The sequence below is a fragment of the Mytilus edulis genome, chromosome 6, assembly GCF_963676685.1.
Source record: "Mytilus edulis chromosome 6, xbMytEdul2.2, whole genome shotgun sequence".
Lineage (NCBI taxonomy): Eukaryota > Metazoa > Mollusca > Bivalvia > Mytilida > Mytilidae > Mytilus > Mytilus edulis.
In genome coordinates, this window is record NC_092349.1 from 18,663,300 (window position 1) to 18,683,104 (window position 19,805).

General features: G+C 31.2%; 1 protein-coding gene across 1 annotated transcript; it reads left to right on the forward strand.

The window, feature by feature from the left end:
- The first annotated feature begins 2,277 nt into the window (after window positions 1-2,277).
- Window positions 2,278-5,515, forward strand: LOC139526013 (interleukin 17-like protein). The gene is made up of 2 exons (XM_071321194.1): window positions 2,278-2,348; window positions 4,799-5,515. Exons 1-2 carry the CDS (start codon window positions 2,334-2,336, stop codon window positions 5,360-5,362), a joined length of 579 nt encoding a protein of 192 aa, XP_071177295.1. The 5' UTR covers window positions 2,278-2,333; the 3' UTR covers window positions 5,363-5,515.
- Window positions 5,516-19,805: the final 14,290 nt, after the last annotated feature.

Here is a 19,805-nt window from a genome sequence, read left to right on the forward strand (position 1 = left end):
AAATGTGATAGGCTTATATACTAGCATTTACTTGCGCAAACGTGCATTTTGTCTTATTAACATAAGACTTATAAGTGATGCTAGAATCAAAACAGCTAAATACCATTACAATAATTGAGTTGAAAGATATTATTAAACCAAAATGTATAAATCTGGCTTAGGCAAGCATGCACTAGATTCAAGCCAGTATTTTAAGATCGACAAAAAATGCATGTATTTTAATTTCCCTCTTGCTTTTCGCCTACATACCACGATCAAATAGACAAGGAAAGAGGAACAAAAGGCAACACTGTGGTCTATGGAACGTACATGTATCCGTAGTTTTTGTTTTAATATTTAAAAAACGAAAGTTTTGCGGGAGGCTTTTTGGATATCGAGAGTTGCTTCCTTCAAATTTATTTCACGTTATCATGTTGTTATGTACCTAAAAGTATGAACCATGTGGCAAACATTGTATGGAAATGATAACGTGAAATAAATTTGAAATGATATAGTACTCCATTCCTAAATGTTTTATTTGAAACTCTACCCGTTAATATCAGAAGTGATGACAAAGAAGTTGTATCAATTACTTCCGGTGTCAAAGTTTTACTTTCCATTATTTTAATATCTTTTGGGTTTTTTTTCATATTGCTGAAACGATATCAAATTTTTAAATGAAATAAAGATGTTGCAAAAGTAAACATGTAATTTAATCAAACAAACCAATATTTTGTTTCTTTAACACGACGAATAAAAAATAGTCAACTACCTTAATCTATCAACAATCATATTCTTATCATCCTTATCACTTCATAACACAGAGAGAAAGAAAGAAACAATGAAATTAGGTTTATCTATCGATTATTAGAAAACGGCACCTCCGGGTGCGGGAATTTCTCGCTACATTGAAGACCTGTTGGTGACCCTTTGCTGTTGTTTTTTATTTGATCGGGTTGTTGTCTCTTTGACACATTCCCCATTTCCATCCTCAATTTTATCAACGTTTTATAAGCATCGAACTTGCAAATGAGTTTGCAAATTTGTATTCTTCCATTTTACCATTTCAGTTGTCATATGGCTTTATAGTATTTTAAGAACTACTTTTTTTTATATAAATAGAATATAAATTAGATACGTTTAATAAAAAAAATATATATTGCTTCTTAATTGTTCATCTTATATCACTACAAGACACAGTAGCGTTAAAAAGGACAAATACACTCCATATGACGTTGTTAGATCATTTCACACGAGACCGAAATGACACAGACATTAACAACTATAGGTCACCGTACGGCCTTCAACAATGAGCAAAGCCCATACCGCATAGTCAGCTATAAAAAGCCCCGATATGACAATGTAAAGTAATTCAAACGAGAAAACTAACGGCCTTATTTGTATCAAAAAATGAATATGTATGTTATCAAATTATGAACTTTCATGTATACTCAAACTGTTTGTACAATTGAAAACGTTGGCTATGACATTGCCTTATAGTATCAGATGATTTTATCAATCATAACTGTAGTCGGAAGGGTTCTAAGGGACCTTTCAAATCGAATATTACTGTAGACTATGGAGGTCGGTATTCAGATTGTAGTTCAGAGCGTCATTTTAACTTCCGAAATACAACTCTCTCTTTCAGAGACTGGAGTTACTCGTGCTGTGTTGAAGATCCAATGATGGCCTTCGGATGTCTTCTGCTCTTTAGTCGGGTTGTTGTGACTTTGATACATTCCCAATTTCCATTCTCAATGTTATTATAAATACTATAAAATACAGATGTTTAGTCCCCCTAATAAAGTTTAAACTAACCATCTGTGCAATATCTCTAAACCTTAACAATACATGTGCTATCACATTTCAAATTGAAATTACAAATTCAAATGATAAGACAAGAGTCATATTTCGTAGGTATTAATAATAGTTTCACAGTAAAATGATATTTTGTCTCAAAATGTCCAATAAATGTTATGGCTTTGTACATCCTTATGATGTCTAACAGAAAAGAAAGATCCAATACGGACCGATTTCATCGTATGCAATAAAGTATTCTTGACCAGAGCTTCCTCATTATGACTTTTACTCTGTTATATGGTTATCATATACATTTATATCATGTAGTCTCTTTTGTAATTCAATCACAAATTTATGGTTGCAACTTGAAATTTTATGGTATTTTAGTGGGAAAGACAAACTTATTTGAAATAGAACAAGGATGCACATCCGATTAATTTGATAGTATAAATAACACATAACGAACATAAGAATTCATTATAAGTTTACAACAATACTGGTAACAACTTTGTACCATTTTAAACTAGCAGTATACTAAAACATTAAGACATAAAATGGAAATTCAAACAGTAAGTGCAGTTCTCATATTTATCATATTACAATTTTATCATCTGATAAAACAGTCATTACGGTAGGTTTATGGCTAGTAATAATAGCCGTCATATTTTGTGTATTCAAAATTTTCTCTTAAAAGATATTTTATATAGGTTCAATGAACATTACAGTCTACAAAAGCCTGTCTCACCTTCTCAAAGTGTATCATTTTTTTGTATGGACAAATATTATTTTATTTTGTAAAAATAGTACTGTTGATAACGAATGGTTTCAATGGTGGTATGGACTTTTTATAAGAGACTTTCATTGCAGTTTGGTATATTTTGATATTTTACATTTTCCATAGTTTACAAAAACGCATCTATTCGTAAATCATTTTGCATGGGGTGTATCAGTGGTGTTCAATATTTTAAGACTCTATAACTGAAAAAAATGGGTATAAACAGTTCCTGATACTAGAAATGTTAGCATTCAATTTGTAAAACAGCCAAAAAAATAGTGGCAAAATTTAATGAAAAATGCAGTTGAAGAAAACAAAAACAGAAATTGAATATACTTGTTTGCCTTTCTTAATGCGTTGAAGACCCATTGGTGGTCTTTATTTGTGTTTTGCTTTTTGGTCGGGTTGTTGTATCTTTGACATATCCCTCTTTTCAATTCTCAATCTCAAGTGTAAAATATGAATTTGATTTTCTGTCTTTTTTCAACCCAAATGGATAAGCTTTCGATTAAAAGTAGTTAAAATCCTGCGAGACGACTTAATTTGCGTAAAATTGGTATGGACGAATACTGTTACATGTAATGCAGGGCAAGCTCATGTTGATTTGTCACATACATACATATGTTTTAATGGCATATTTGTCCAATTTCTGTATTGTACCTTCGATATTCGTTCATTAATCATCAATACATTTTATGAAAAATCAACATGAGCTTGTCCTGCATTAGATATAACAGTCCATACCAATTCTAAACAAATTAAGTCGTCTTGCAGGCCTCCAGATTTTTTTGAAAATTTAGTGTTCACCCCAAGAACCGGTTTGGCCACAAGATAACAATTTCAAGTTTATTTACAATTTACACAGTGTGTATATGTAAAGTATGTTTAAGTGAACATATGTTCTCATAGTTTATGAATTTATTCATTATAGGTTGAAAAATACAGGCAAAGTTTAGATGTTTATGAAGTGTCCTATATTTTGACTTTAGTGGAACCTTAATAAAAAATTACTAGTATCAATGTGAACTATAATATCTTAGCAAAAATACCCCGGTCTTATGACCAAGGCAACATAAAACAGCAGATACTTACTGAAAATGTGATAGCAATGCCTATAAGTAGTTGTCATATACATGTAAACATAAATGTAACTCCCGCCAAACAAAAAAAGGAAACATAATGTCACTCTGTTATGTACATTCCTCGTAGATTCCTTGTCGGGATGTTGATTGACGCGTTTCTTTTCCTCGAGGGTTTGTTTATAGCTCTTGAATGTTTGAATTAGGTTTAAAATGTGTAAAATCTAAACTCCGTGTTGAAGGCCGTATCTTTACCTATAATGGTTTTAATACGTTAAAAGTTAACATTGTTACTTGGATGAAGAGTTGTCTCATTGGCACTCATACAACATCTTCCTATATCTATATATGTTATACTTAGTTTGTTTAAAACTATTTTTACTTACTTTCATATTATTCTTAAACGTTATATAGTGAAATTATTCTGCACATTTAGGCCGTCACGGTTGGAAAATAAAATATTCTCTATCAAACAATTTTGCTAAGTAAACATAAATGTAATTAGTGAAATTACCAGTAGCAGTGTTAAGTATTACCATGACATATACGATGCATCATGTTTGTTAATTTACAATTACACATTGTCCGAAATGCACATCAACTAATGTTGCAACTCATTTATTCAAAGGAGACCCTAGAGGATTGTTGGTCTTATGTTTAGGCACTGTTTGCTTTTATGTTTATGCCCCACCTAGGATAGTAGAGGGGCATTATGTTTTCTAGTCTGTGGGTCCGTTCGTTCGTTCGTCGTACAGTTCGTCCATCCGTCCGTTCGTCCCATATCAGGTTAAAGTTTTTGGTCAAGGTAGTTTTTTATGAAGTTGAAGTCCAATCAACTTGAAACTTAGTACACATGTTACCTATGATATGATCTTTTTGATGTTAATGCCAAATTAGAGTTTTTACCCAAATTTCACGGTCCACTGAACATGGAAAATTATAGTGTGAGTGGGGCATCTGTGTTCTTGGGACACATTCTTGTTTTGTATGCTTTATATTTTGACTCCTCAAACTTTTATACTAATCATATCTGATGATTTTTACCAGAAAAAATAATACACGAAAAAAAAAGATAATAAAAAAATCTTAATTTGAAGACTTTACCGTTGTTAATGCAACTTATTGTACAGATATTTCATGTTAATGATATATTTGCTTTTTTCAGATATTATTTTTTGGGATGCTGATATGTGCCTTCTGGTCTATTGGCGACTGTGCAGCAATAAGGGATCAAAAGTGCCTTGATCCAAAAGATCTACAAAAACGTTTGGAAAAGTTGAACAGTGGTCTAGATTTCAAACGCTTGCTCATACCACACGAGTATACAGATCTGGATGCTGAATTTAATTTTCTGTACACATTTACAAATACACATGCTATAAAGCAGAAATGTCCTTCCACATTTGTCAAGGGTAACTATCCGGTGATGTTTAGAAGTTCCTGCCCATGGTTTATCGATGTTGATTGGAGCAACGAAAGATATCCCAATCAAATTGAATTCGCCAACACCAGATGCCGAACATGTATTGGTTCTGACGGACAACAGGGCTGTGAGAGGATCCATCACCAGGTAAAGATACTCAAGAGAACCGGATGTGTGGATAATGTCTATCAATATGAAGAACAACATTTCCTGTTACCCATAGGGTATACCTGCGCCCAAGCAAAGGAAATAGAGAACAGTGCACCAGCTGACCCTCCTTCTAATGATGTTCCCGTACCGGTTTAGAGACAATTTAGCATGTTCCACAGTATGTGGACGTTTCTGTCAAGTCCTGTGGACTGATATTTCAATCATATGCAAACATGAAATGTGTTCATTTCAAAATATTTGCTTATTTATTTTGACTTTTTTTTCAATTAAAATGTTTACATTTATGAATTTTAGTTTTGTTTAGAAAAACCATATAGCCCTCTAGTTCACACACACAGAGCACGATGAGTACCTAGAATATATCTAAATAATAGACAGGTCACCAGAATTGTTTTTGATATAGAAACTCCTTTGGGGTTTCGCAATGATTTGTAAAGAATACGTTTAAGGTTGGTCATCGGTATATACATTTTGTATTTCCTCAAATAAATTTTCTTACAATTTGCCAAAATGAAGATTTATAACTATGCCTTTTTCAAAGGATTAATAAAAGGTATGGGTCACCGTGGTTTTTTTTTATAACTACAAGTCGTGCAAAATAACAGACTGTTCACGAAAAAAACGTCTTTTATAAGAGTTATCTCCCATAAAATGGTAAAATTGAAAAATGATTATTAAATCCAAATATGTGGTATTGTTATACGATTTAGATACATCACTAATTTTTCTTTACATAATTAAATAGTCTTACACATAAATTGCAAATATGTCTGCAAAAAAGGAATTTGAAAACTTGGCCAAAGATCTAGTTCGACTATATACTGCTATTATAATAGTACAATCCAATATGGCGGTTTACATTGTATCTAGCTTACAGAAAAATCACTCTTATCCAGAATCTGACGTTTTCATTAGAACTGTCGTTCATATCTTTTTCCTCTCTTTAAAATATGACTTAATGTTCCCATAGAAATGTTAGCTTTCCAAATTCTTTAGAGAGCCGTGGTGTAGTGATATGCGCATCAGACTACAAACACAAAGGTTCCTGGATCGATTCACATTCCGGGGAAAAAAATTCAAGGACCTAATTTTCGGCTCTCCCTTGACACCATTTGTGAGTATGGTCTTGAGTAACAATGATAGCCCATCGGAAGGGAACGATAAATGGCTGACCCGTGTTAAGAGAGAGCAATATATTGTACACGTTAAAGACACCCTTGTAGATTTCGTAAAAAAGCAGACTAATGCTGTTATAAGGCCGCACTCGCAACCGCAAAGTGGAGAGGGATTAATATAAAGGAGTAGGTTCAGTAAGACCCCTTTTTGGCCCCAAAATATAGGAGTTTTACAAAATTGTGAAAATGTAATCTTTAAGCTATGTTTTGGAAAGTAAAATGATTTTGCTACATAAATATGAACTGTTTTTGACAATACAATGCACAAATATCGCGTACTAGCATCATTAAGTCATGCTAAATTACTGAAATCTTCGAAACTTTAGCATTTTGGTTAATTTTTAGACGGTTTCCGTCTAAAATGAAAGTGGCCGCATTCGTGTTCATTCATAATATTGAAATGTAAGTTGTATTTGATGATAATACAAAACATATATAAAGGTTGAGGATGAACACGGATGCGGCCACTTTCATTTTGGCCAATATCATCTGAAAATTGACGTTTTTTGGCATATTTGATAGATTTTTCATATTTAAGCTTAAATGAGAGCGTTTTTAATGACTAAATCAGTTAAAATCTTTCACATAAACTAATCGAATCAATTGAAATAGACACTTACGTGTTCAAAAAGTGTCCAAATACTTTTGTTAGATGAACCTGAAATTTGAGGCCAAAATCGGCCCTTACCGGACCTACTCCTTTTATTAACTTGTTTCCCAATCCGCAATAAGTAAACGTGATCAAACTTACGCTTAATATGCAAGACAATTCCAAGGAAAACGTCAGATTCTTGATATACGTGAACTGTCCTTAAGGTAGATATAAAAAAGAAGATGTGGCATGATTGTCAATGAGACAACTCTCCACTCTTAATCGTTCGTGTCTATTGTATAGATACTAAGCGTACCTTTTTGATTTTAGTTTCTTGATTGTATAACTTGACGCATTACATTACATGATATATTGTTGCTTGTGAAGCAGAAGCTCAACCTTACATAGCACTAAAATTAAATGACCCTCACTTTAAGCTATAATGGTTTGTGTTGGTCAGTCATTTTCGTTGTCTGTGTATTGTTTTGGGATTGATTTTTTGTGAACTGTTATTCGTCTTTTTCTTGATTGGTTTGTGAGCTATTCAAAGAGTATTTACTAGTACTTTTGGTTCGTTTTTTTTTTCTCGCTGGTACTTTTTTTCGTGCATGGATTAAGGAAAACTTGAATTGATTACGTGGTATTCGATAAGTCTGAAAGCTGAAACCAGCCTCCGTGTTCAATTTTTTTCGCTGTGTTAAAGACCCATTGAAGGCCTTCCGCGGTTTTTTGCTTTTTAGTCGGATTGTTTTCCCTTTGACATATTACCCATTTTCATTCCCAATTTTACATAATCATATTTATTCGAAAAAGAAGATGTGATATGATTGTCAATGAGACAACTCTCCACAAAAGACCAAATGGCACAGAAATTACCAACTATAGGTCACCGTATGGCGTTCAACAATGAGTAAAGCCAACATCTCATAGTCATCTACAAAAGGCTCAGGTGGCTATGTCAGATTCACTTCGATCTACGAGTTTTAAAAGTCACCTTGATATCTTCCGCCTCTTTTAATATTTCTATTGTTAAAGGTCAAATTCCTAGGAGTCATATACTAGTAATAAAAATAGAATCCGTGAAAAAGATCATATCGTCTGCTTCTATCAATTTTGCATTAATATCAAACAGGAATTGCATTGGATTTTTTATTATTTCAGACACAACGGAACGTTACTTGATAAAGGCGTTACCATTTCTTCAGAAAAATAAATTAAACAGCAAACAAAAATCGTCAAAAAAATGCCTTGCGGATGTGTATTTTTCATGTAAAAAACTCCAAAAAATTAACAAAATACTGCCAGATTAAATCAGTCTTAGAAATTATATGGTAATTAAATATTCATAGAATATTATTAAAATGTGTCGGTAATTTAAGTGACCAGAACCAAATTGAATGCTTGTAACATAAGACACCGTGTATTATCTATGACGGAAAGATATTATATAACGAGAATTTTTTCTGGATCTATTAATGATATAATTGTGTGAAATATTTGGAAGAAGTATTGCATTTCATATCAGTGTCCTTGATCATGATATGATAATTTCACAGTTATACATAATGAAGCTCATTGTGTTTTTTCCTAAACAACAACTGGTATATTTTAAATAAATTTTCTATTTGTCATTGTGTATCATAAATAACACATAACTGAGAGGATGATAGTATAGATTGTTACCCCTAAAACATATTGTCAACCAGGCTAAGTCAAGGTTAAAAATGCCTTTTCGAGGAATACCAATCTGCTCTATACCCTTTCAAGTATGTTATTTAATTTATTATAGTGCATGGCCTATCATTATAATTATTGTAAATTACAGTTAAGTTTTATTTTAAGTATTGACAGTCTATCAAAAAATTTTTGAGGCAGAACGTAAAGCTTGAGCATTGTCTTTGATTACTTGACGAAATCTCAAATCATTGTCCTTAAAATTAACGATATTTGATTGGTCTCACGAGTGCCTTACATTCAAAAACTGTCTCCCGCTTGGCCACGGGAAAGAGTAAAATATCTCCGTCGTATTAGCCGATCAAAATCTTGCATTTAACGTGAAGTATAATAATACAAGATTTTCTATAGAAATAGTAGTGAAGAAAAATGTAAAGAAAATAAAAACTTAAAAGGAGTTTCGTTGAAACAACAAACGTTATCAGACATGGTATATTTTTTCAAAAACTTGTTTACACATTTTGTAACACACATGCGAATAGATAAAAATTACCTTACAGTTCTTAGGTCCCGTAGATTAATGACACATTGGGATGCTTTGAGCGAAACAAACCAAAAAACGTTATCGATTAAAAGGGCAAATAAGATAATTCAAAACACCAACAGAAAATGTCAGAAACTCTTTGATTTGAATGGACATAAAAACTGTGTAAAAACACTTAATCAAATAAAGTAGATAGTTAAATACAAAGGCTATGCAAATAATGCCTATCGACAAAGACCTCACTATCACCTTCTAGAGTCATAAATTTAAACAGTTACTTGTACAATGTAATCAGTCGATAAGTCAAAGCTGTGTGCTTTTGATGACCTTGGGTATAATGTAAAAGCGTATAGAAATGATAACTAATAGGGACGTTTCAGTTTTTGGAGTGGGACGTAGATGACGTACATGTACTTTGATTTAAAGATTTGTCATTTGTAAGAATACAATCGTCCAAAATTATATTTATGTTCCATTTTTTGATTTACACAAAATCCTCATCCGAAAATATTGCACCCGCCCCTTACTATGAACGTTTACGTAAATTACTGATTATCCTGGTTATACAAAAATGTATGTTTGCTGTTTCAGAAAAATAGAAAGCTTTAATTTTTATAGTTTATTAAGTGTTTGTACATTTTACTAATGTTTGATAAATTGTTTCCTGTTGACCTTTTAATACAGATAGAACAAAACATCGTGAGAGTATTTGCCAATGACCTTTTTATACCGTGCACCATACTGTAGATTATTTCCGTAGTTTTAGATAGATGGAGATCTAAATCAAAATCAAGGCATATTTTCAAAAATTTTCAAAATGTAGGTGATAAAAGTGTATCATGCTGTTTTTTACTCTTTGGTTCAGTTGTTGTCTCTTTGAAACATTCCCAATAACCATTCACTTCTTTTTCAAACTACATGTTGGAAAGATTGTCAGATTTTGTAAAGATAATGTACATGGAAAAACGAAATTTGTTTGATAAAAAGAAAATAAAACGAAAGAATTTTTAAAATAAATTATGAGACCATACATATAGCTTTAATAATGTGCTTTCAAAAGATTAAAACAAAACAAAAGCACGTTCCTCTTAACAAGTTACATTATCGGAATATCGGTTGTCCCACTGGCTATATCACTCTGCTGAGCTCCTAATAAAATGGCATATTATGGCTTTGTAACGTCAAATACGTTGACTCAGCCTTAATAACTTAGACCCTGACATATCAGCGACGTCATAATAATTGAACCGACGTTGATAAGTTTGACCCAAACTTATCAAGTCATCTTCCGGTTGCTGTTATAACTAAGAAAATGCTTACAAAAGACGCAAAGACATCCCGATTAATCAATTATCAGGTTATCTGCATATTGATATTGTAAAATATCAGCTGCTTGACACAATATGAAATTCAAGGCTTTATGATCTTGTTCACTGCGCTTACTCGACAAAAAGCTTTAGACTCGCAGCTGATATTTTACATGATCTTACCTTTTTAGGAATATGATTGGTTAAAAGCGTCCGCGTGGAGACCGTGTATATTTCATATTAGGTAAGTAGGGAGGCGGGGCTTATTTCATACACGGTTATAAGTGGTGTTACGTCCCTTTATATTCCATATTAGGTAGATGGGAGGCGGGGTTTATTTCATACACGGTTAGTATTGGTGTTACGTTCCTTTATAAAAACAAACTGGTACTGAGAAAAAATCTTAAGGGTTTCAACAGACGAAGAAATTGATGATTAAGATTGAAATAACTTCATAAAACACATTTAAACCTAACAAGTTGTTATTGTTGGCATCTGTTTTTGTAGTATCAATGGAAGTAGTTTATTAATGCTAACAGTATTGAAGACTAGCACATTTTGATAGGTCACTAGTCGTACTTTCACACGTTAAGGGCATACGATACAGTTACTGGGGAGATAATGACGTTGCTAACGTAAATTGTTATTTTCGCGAAGTCAAACTACGACTTATCGGGAAAAGATTAAGTTTTCGGCTGATTTTTATCATCCATACTTATTTAACTTGAAAACGAGTTCATGAACCCCTCTTTTTCAAAATGCCATTTGGTTTGATTACGCGAGAAGATTATGTGTGCCAATTTTCATGAAAACGTAAATAGTGCATTTAAAAAAAAATAAACAGCAAAAGATGATGTTTTTTTTCTACATTCATGAACATTTGATAAATATGAGTTATTTCTGAAAAAGAAATGTATATTTTTAGGATACTTATAAAAAACATAAATTACAAATTATTTAAAAAAAAACCAATATGCGTGTATCTTTTAAAACAAAAAAGTTATGTCTTTCTTTCGAAAGGGAAAATACGAAGACAAATCTGAATTTTAAGCAAATGTACAAAATGTCGACCTCGTTTTACTCAAAAAGTAGCACATGAAGGTATATTTTTATTACATATTTGATTTAATCATATTTGATTCAATCAGGTAAAAAATAGTCTATATGGAAATTTGTATCAAAATATAAATACGGGATCAAAACTGTATCGTATGCCCTTAAGACAGTCGGTAAGATAAATTCGTTACATAGGGTTCTAGTGACGTAATACAGTATATATGGGGTCAGTAAATTCCATATGGGGATTCGAGCTTCGTGCTCACTGCATATGGAATTTACTGACCACATATATATACCGTATTAGGTCACTATCACACTATTTAACTAATAACATCAACCTGATAATCGGTACTTTTCTCCCCTTAAATGGCAAAGTTGAAATAAATATAATCAAACATGATATGTTCTGTTTTTAACATGTTAAAAAGAAAGAAAAAGTTCCAAAAATATGAATATACACATGTTGTCCTCATTTAGATAAAAAGTTACAAAATAAATAATATTCTTCTCTTAAGATTTGAATATTACATTATTAGATCTTGACCTATTGTTTTCTGCTATTTTACAATCTAAGATGGAAGAAACACCCGATTTTCCTTAAAGTTTATAATTACTTCTGAAATTTATTGTAGTGCATTTCCGGAGATAGGCTTCTCTCTAGTTGGGCTCTATTTTTATTCCAGTTGTGTCAGATGCAGATAAAAGTATCCATTATGACAAATTTCTGTCAAAGTCAACCAATAATGTGAGCTCATCGTTCAAGGCGACTACTATAAATTGCTTCACTTACCGTGTGGTATATCGGATCCTTCCTTGTATATAAAGGAAAGTATTAAACAATTCATAAAATTTAGTGTTCGTCCATTCAATATATATATATATATGTATAACCTGTATTGTCGTGAGAAAGACTTTTATGTATCAATGCCATGTAATAAGGTAAACTGAAAATATAAAACTATATCGATCTTTTCACATGCATCTAAAATTAAATAGTTTCCTTAGATAACGTGATGTTCGGTCTATTCGGTACGATTATAAATATCCGTACGTTCTAAATCGAATTTTGACATCAAATCTTGCACAAAAATAAAGGGACGAATTATCTTATTGCTTATCCCATCTAACAAAAATGTATTTGAATATACATATATGTAAGGTGTAAACATGATAAACCCAATTTTCAATAACCAGACGCAAGCTTGTGCCAGATATTTGTTTTCATTCGTCATACCAGTGTAATAACTGACTATGCGGTTAGGTGTTCTCCTTGTTGAAGGCCGTAAGGTGACTAATAAATGTAAATTTTTATATCATTTGGTCTCTTGTGGAGTTGTGTCATTGACAATCATACCACGTCGTCTTTTGTTTTATATGAATAAAGAATTTAAAGGTTAGTATAATATTGAAAATTTTATGTTTTAGACTATATGTTTATTGTTGTCTTTCTATGTAGATAACATTATTTGTTAAACTTCTAGCATACGACAATGTGTGTATTCAGTGAGTTTGCATATCCCTTTTCTATCTTTTGCCCTACTTTTGATGATGTGGTTGTTCAAAAATCTTCCCACAATTAAACAGTTAACTTGTTTATATACGTTGAACTTTTGAATTCGTGGTTTCTTTGTTTCTACGAAAACCACGAAAAAGTTTGTATACAAAATCAGAAGTCCTTATTTTTCTATGTATGTAGTGTTGTGTTGGCTTATTTTGTCGTGTTTGTCTTTCGCCATGGCGCTGTCAGTTTCTTTTCAATGTATGGGTTTTGATCTCTATTGTTCAAGGTCAAATTCATAAAAGTCAAATAATAAAAAACAAATCCGTGAAAAAGATCCCTCGTTTGTTTTTGTTTAATTTGCATTAATAGAATACAGGAAATTGAGGGGATTTTTGACATTATTTCAATTACAATGAAACATTACTTTAGAAAAGCGTTACCATTAATTTAAAAAAAAACACACACGACAGCTATCGTTTAAAAATCCGGTGCGGATGGTAAGTTTTCAGACCATGTTGAAACACCAAATGTTGAACAAATACTTCCAGTTTAAATCAGTTTTATAAATTATATGGTCTTTAAATATTCATAGGAAATAATAAACAATAACGTGTCTGTAAGTGAACCAGAACCAAATTTAATGCTTGTAACATAAGACACCGTATTATCTATGACGGAATGATATTTAATTTTTATGTAATGAGATTTTTTCCCCGGATCTATAGGACATAGCAATGTGTGAAATATTTGGAAGAAGTATTGTATTTAATACAAGTGTCCTTGATCGTGATTTGACAGTTTGTAATATTGAATGTAGCACATTGTGTCAATTCCTACAAAACAACTGGTATACTTTTAAATAAAACATTTATTATCATGTAAATAACACATTACTGTAAGGTTAATAGTGCAGATTGCTACTCTAGACAATATGTCAACTGAGGCGAAGCCATGGTTGACAATGCTTTTGCGGGGGATACCAATCTGTTCTATACCTTTTCATCTATAAGAGTAATTGGGGACAGAACAAACATTTTTCGCGTTGATAGAAACTCTTTAATAAAATATAAATATAGCAGTGATCGCCGTGGAGAAGAAACTTGAAATTGATACGTATGTTCATAATATACAGAAACGCGAAAATAATGGAAGTTAACAGAAAAAAGATAAAAAAAATTACGGACTTTGGAAAAAAGGGAGAGGGCTTAAACAAATTGTCCTGTCTTCAAGAACCTATGAATTTTGATACCTTTTCTGAAAGTTTCCAGACATAAAATCTTTTACAAAAATCCCGACCTACAACAGTTTACATAATTTCAACCATGCTCTAAATGCATTTTCGCGGGTGTGTTCTAGTTTAAATTAGTATACTGCATGGCCTATCATTATTGTCTATAACGGTTGAACTTTATTTTTAATATTGACAGTCTATAAAAAAAAAAGTTCTGAGTCAGAACGTAAAACTTGAGCATTTTCTTTAATTATTTGACGTAAATTCAAATAATAATGATTGTTCTTTAAATTATCGATATTCGATTGGTCTTCAAAAGAGGCTGACAGTCAAAATTTGCTCCCGCATAGCCACGGGATTGAGTTAATTACCACCCTCGTATTAAACAATCAAAACCTTACATTTGAACGTGAAGTATAATAATACAACATTTTAATTTCTATAGAAATAGTACATGTAGTATGAAGTGGAAGACTTAAAACAATATTTTATAAAGAAACACAGAAAAAAGTAAAGAAAGTAAAAAATTGAAAGGAGTATAGTTGAAAAAACAAACGTTTGCAGGCATGTTATATTTAAAAAAACAAACTTATTACACATTTTGTAACATACATGGAATATTGCCTTACAGTTCTTAAGTTCCGTAGATTAATGACACATGTTGGATGACTTGAGCGAAACAAACCAAAATCGTTAACGATTAAAAGAGCAAATATATATATATATATATATAAGATAATTCAAAACAACAACACATATGTCAGATACTCTATCAGTTGAGAGAACATAAAAGCTGTGTAAAACACTTAATAAAATACAGTAAATAGTAAAATATAAAGGCTATGCAAGTGACAAAAAACCTCACTATCACCTTCTAGAGTCGTTAGTTCAAACAGTTACATGTAACCAATCGATAAGTCAAAGCTGCTGGTTTTTAATGAGCTAGCCAAGGGTACAATGTAAATGCATTCAAAATGATAACTATGAGTAACGGATTCAGTGTAGAGGACGTACTATAAACTTGAAGATTTATAAGTCTTTATCATGCAATCGTCCAAAACAAATTTTATATTCATATTTCATTTTAAGAAATACACTCAAACCCCATCCGAAAATTCTGCACGTGTCCCTGACTATGCACGTTGAACGTTGAACGTAAATGAATGATCACTTGGATTGTAAAATTATATTATTGCTGTTTAGAAAGCTATATTTAGTTAAGTTTATTTTTTTTTTTTTTTATCTCTGTATACCATGCACCATATTGAAGCTTATTGTCGTATTTTAAGGTTGAGGGGGATATAAATCAAAATTATATCTTTTTTTTTTAAATCAAAATGTAGGTTATAAAAATGTATCCTGCCTCTTTTTTTAAATATTACAATATTAAAAAAAGGATGGTTCATGGGGCTTTTTTCAAACTGTGAAGATTTTCAGATTTTGTAAAGATTATTTACGTTGAAACCGAAAGTTTCTTTGATACAATTTCAGAAAATAAAACGTAACTAAGTATTTTTTTAAACAAATTTCGAGAAAATACTTTAATAATGTGGGATCACAAAATTAAAAGAAAAAAATGGGGTCACGGGATGTTTTCTTGATACAAAACAAAATATGTAAAATCGAAACACGTTCCTTAAATCAAAGTTACATTATCGGAGTTATCTCCGCTTATAATGATAAAATTGAAACAAATTTAATCAAACATGATATATTCTGTATTTATAAAGAAACAGTCAATAATAATGATAAAACACATATTGTCCTCATTTAGATTAAAACTAAATAAATCATATTCTTCCCTTAAAATTTGAATATTACATTAAAGATCTGGCCAAATTGTTTTCTGCTATTTTACAATCCGATATAGCAGAAACATCCGATATTCTTTAATAATAGCTACTTCAGCAACTTATTTAAGTGTCTTTCCGGAGATGAGCTTCGTTCTGGTTGGGCTCTATTTTCATCCCAGTTGTGTCACATGCAGACGATACAGTATCCATTATGACAAACTTCTGTCTGAGTCAACCAATAATCTCATCTTTTCATTCAAGGTGACATACCAAACGCTCAATTATAAATTGATTGACTTACCATGGCTATATACTTTAAATAACCTTCCTTGTATAAAGGAAAGTATTAAACAATTCATAAAATTCAGTTTTCTTCCATTCAATGATATATATAACCTAATGTATATTTATTGTCGTGAGAAAGTGAAAAATTTATTACTGACAAGTAATAAGGAAAAGCTTTATTCAAAATATAAACTACTAGTATATCATTTCAACTGTAAATGTAACATTTTATTTCCTTAAAAAAAGTGATCTTTAATCTTTCTAGTCGGTAAGATTGTAAATATACGTACGTTATGAATTGAAATATGACATAAAGTCTTGCACAAAAATAAAATGACGAATTCTCTTATTGCTTGTCTTATTTTATAGAAACTTATTTAAATATGCATATATAGGAGGTGTAAACATGACAAACCCAATAAACAATGACCAGACACAAGCTTGGCAAAGATTTTTGTAACCAATATTGTCAACAACCTAACAACAAAAAAATAAGTTGGCTAATCATAAATCAGCATACAACTTAAACGTTCTATAAAATGAAAATTCTGGAGACCAATACAAAATATGCAGCTGTTTTTAATGTGTAACAGAATACTGATCATATACTGACAAAAGCAAATACTACATTCAAGATAAACTCTGTATCACAAAATATATTTTCTTTACAATAGAATATACAGTCATGTTGTATGTGTCTGACCCAAGCCAGGAAACAATTATCCATTGGTTGGTATTTGTTGCTGTATATCATATTTGTTTTACGTTCATCATTTTTTATATAAATCAGGTCGTATGTTTTCTCGTTCGAATTATACTACATTCGTCATATCAGAGTTTTAACTGACTATGCGGTGAGGTTTTTCTCATTGTTGAAGGCCGTATAGGGACAAATAGTTGTTAATTTCTATATCATTTGGTCTCTTGTGGAGAGTTGTCTCATTGACAATCATACCACGTCGTCTTTTGTTTTATATGAATATAGAATTTAAAGGTTTAAGTACAACATTGATAGATTATATGTTTATTGTTGTCTTTCTATGAAGATAACATTATTTGATAAATTTGTAGCATACAACAGTGTGTGTATTCAGTGAGTCTGTTTGTCCCTCTTCTATTTTGCGCCCCACTTTTGATGCCGTGGTTTTTTCAAAAGTCTGCATATAATTAAACAGTAAACTTGTAATACGTTGAACTTTTGAATTCGTGGTTTCTTTGTTTCTACGAAATTAACGAAAAAATTTTGTATTCACAATCAGAAGTCTTTATTTCTTATATATTAAAGGTTTTGATGACTTATTTTGACGTGTTTTTCTTTCGCCACGGCGCTGTCAGTTTCTCTTGAATGTATGAGTTTTGATTTCTATTGTTCAAGGTCAAATTCATAAAAGTCAAATAATAAAAAACAAACCAAATCCTTGAAAAAGATCCCATCGTTTGTTTCTGTTTAATTTGCATATTTATAAACAACAGGAAATTCATGGGATTGTTTTGCATAATTTCAATCACAATTGAACTTTATGTTAGAAAGGCGTTACCATTTTTCAGAAAAATAAACAGTAGACAAAAATGCCGTGCGGATGTGTATTTTTCAGTCCATGTTGAAAACTCCAAATATTTGTTAAAATACTTCCAGAGTTTTTAGAAATTATATGGTCTTTAAATATATACAGGAAATAATAATTATAAAAATGTGTCGGTAATTTATGTGAACCAGAACCAAATTGAATGCTTGTAACATAAGACACCGTGTATTATCTATGATGGAATGGTTTTATATGAAGAGATTTTTTTCCCGGATCTATGGATGGTATAATTGTGTGAAATATTTGGAAGAAGTATTGCATTTCATACCAGTGTCCTTGGTCATGATTTGACAACTTCACAGTAATAAAGAATGTAGCTCATTGTGTCAGTTCCTACAAATCAACTGGTATACTTTAAATGATTTTTCTATTTGTCATTATGTATTATAAATAACACATATTTAAACTGATAGGATGATAGTAAAGATTGTTACCCCTAGAAAATATTGATAATGAGGCGAAGTCAAGGTTGACAATACTTTTTCGAGGAGTATTAATCTGGTCTATACATTTTTAGCTATGTGTTTTTTACTTTATTATACTGCATGACCTATCATTATTGTCTTCAACTGTCGCATTTTATTTTAAATATTGACTATATAAAAGAGTTCTGAGCCAGAACGTAGAACTTGAGCATTGTCTTTAACTATTTGATGTAAATTCAAATATTTGTCCCATAAATTATCGATATTTGATTGGTCTCAACAGAGGGTGACAATCTCAAACATTGTCTACCGATTAGACATAGGATGGAATAAGTTATCTCCCTTGTATTGGCAAATCAAAATATGGCATTATTTCGTAAAGTATAATAAAACAACTTATTCTATAGAAATAAAACAAGATAATTTAAATATGATATAGAATGATACCATTTGACTTAAATTTACATTTGAGCTGTGAAAGAACACTTAATCAAATAAAAAACTTTTAAAAATTATATGGATTCAATTTAGGGTAGGGGGAGGTGTAGGGAGTGTAAAGGACTTATCTTAATTTTTTTATAGATTTTTTTCAGCATAAAATTGTCCAAAATATTTTTTTTTTTATTCACCATTTTTTGAATAACACTCAAACCCCTTCCGAAAATCTTCCATCCGCCCTCCGACGTTCACGTGATTAATCATTAACCAGGTTACAATGACGTTTTCTGTTAAACATGTTAAAAATAAAAAGTTTTGTTTTTAGTTTATTTAGTTTTTGTATTGACGGGTATCATTAAGTTCTATAAATTTAATATACATGTATTTATATATGCAGTGTTTATCTGTCCTATATGTTCTCCCATTTATTTGTATTGTAGTCCTGTCATATAATGGTGTCATTTTAATGTTATATTCAATATTTACATAAAAGCGGGAGGTTTGAAATGCCACAAAACCAGGTTCAAACCATCATATTTTTTTTATTAAAATGTCCTGTACCAAGTCATGAAAATGGCCATTGTTATATTATAGTTCGTTTCTTTTGTGTGTTTCATAAAATGTTGTATTTCTGTTGTGTTGTAGTTCTCTTATATTTGATGTGCTTCCCTCAGTTTTAGTTTGTAACGCGGATTTTTTTTTTCTCAATCGATTTATGAATTTCGAACAGCGATATACTCCTGTTGCCTTTATTCACTAGACTAGTGTTTGATAAATTTGTCTCGTGTTTGTCTTTGTAGTACAGACAATCTTCAGAGTAGTTGCCAATAACCTTTTTATACCGTGCACCGTACTGTAACCTATTTCCCTTTTTCAATGTAAAAAAGGATCCAAAACAAAACAATACTTTTTTTATTTTAATTTCAATAATGTAAGTTAAAAAATGTATCATGTTTTTTTTTTCTCAG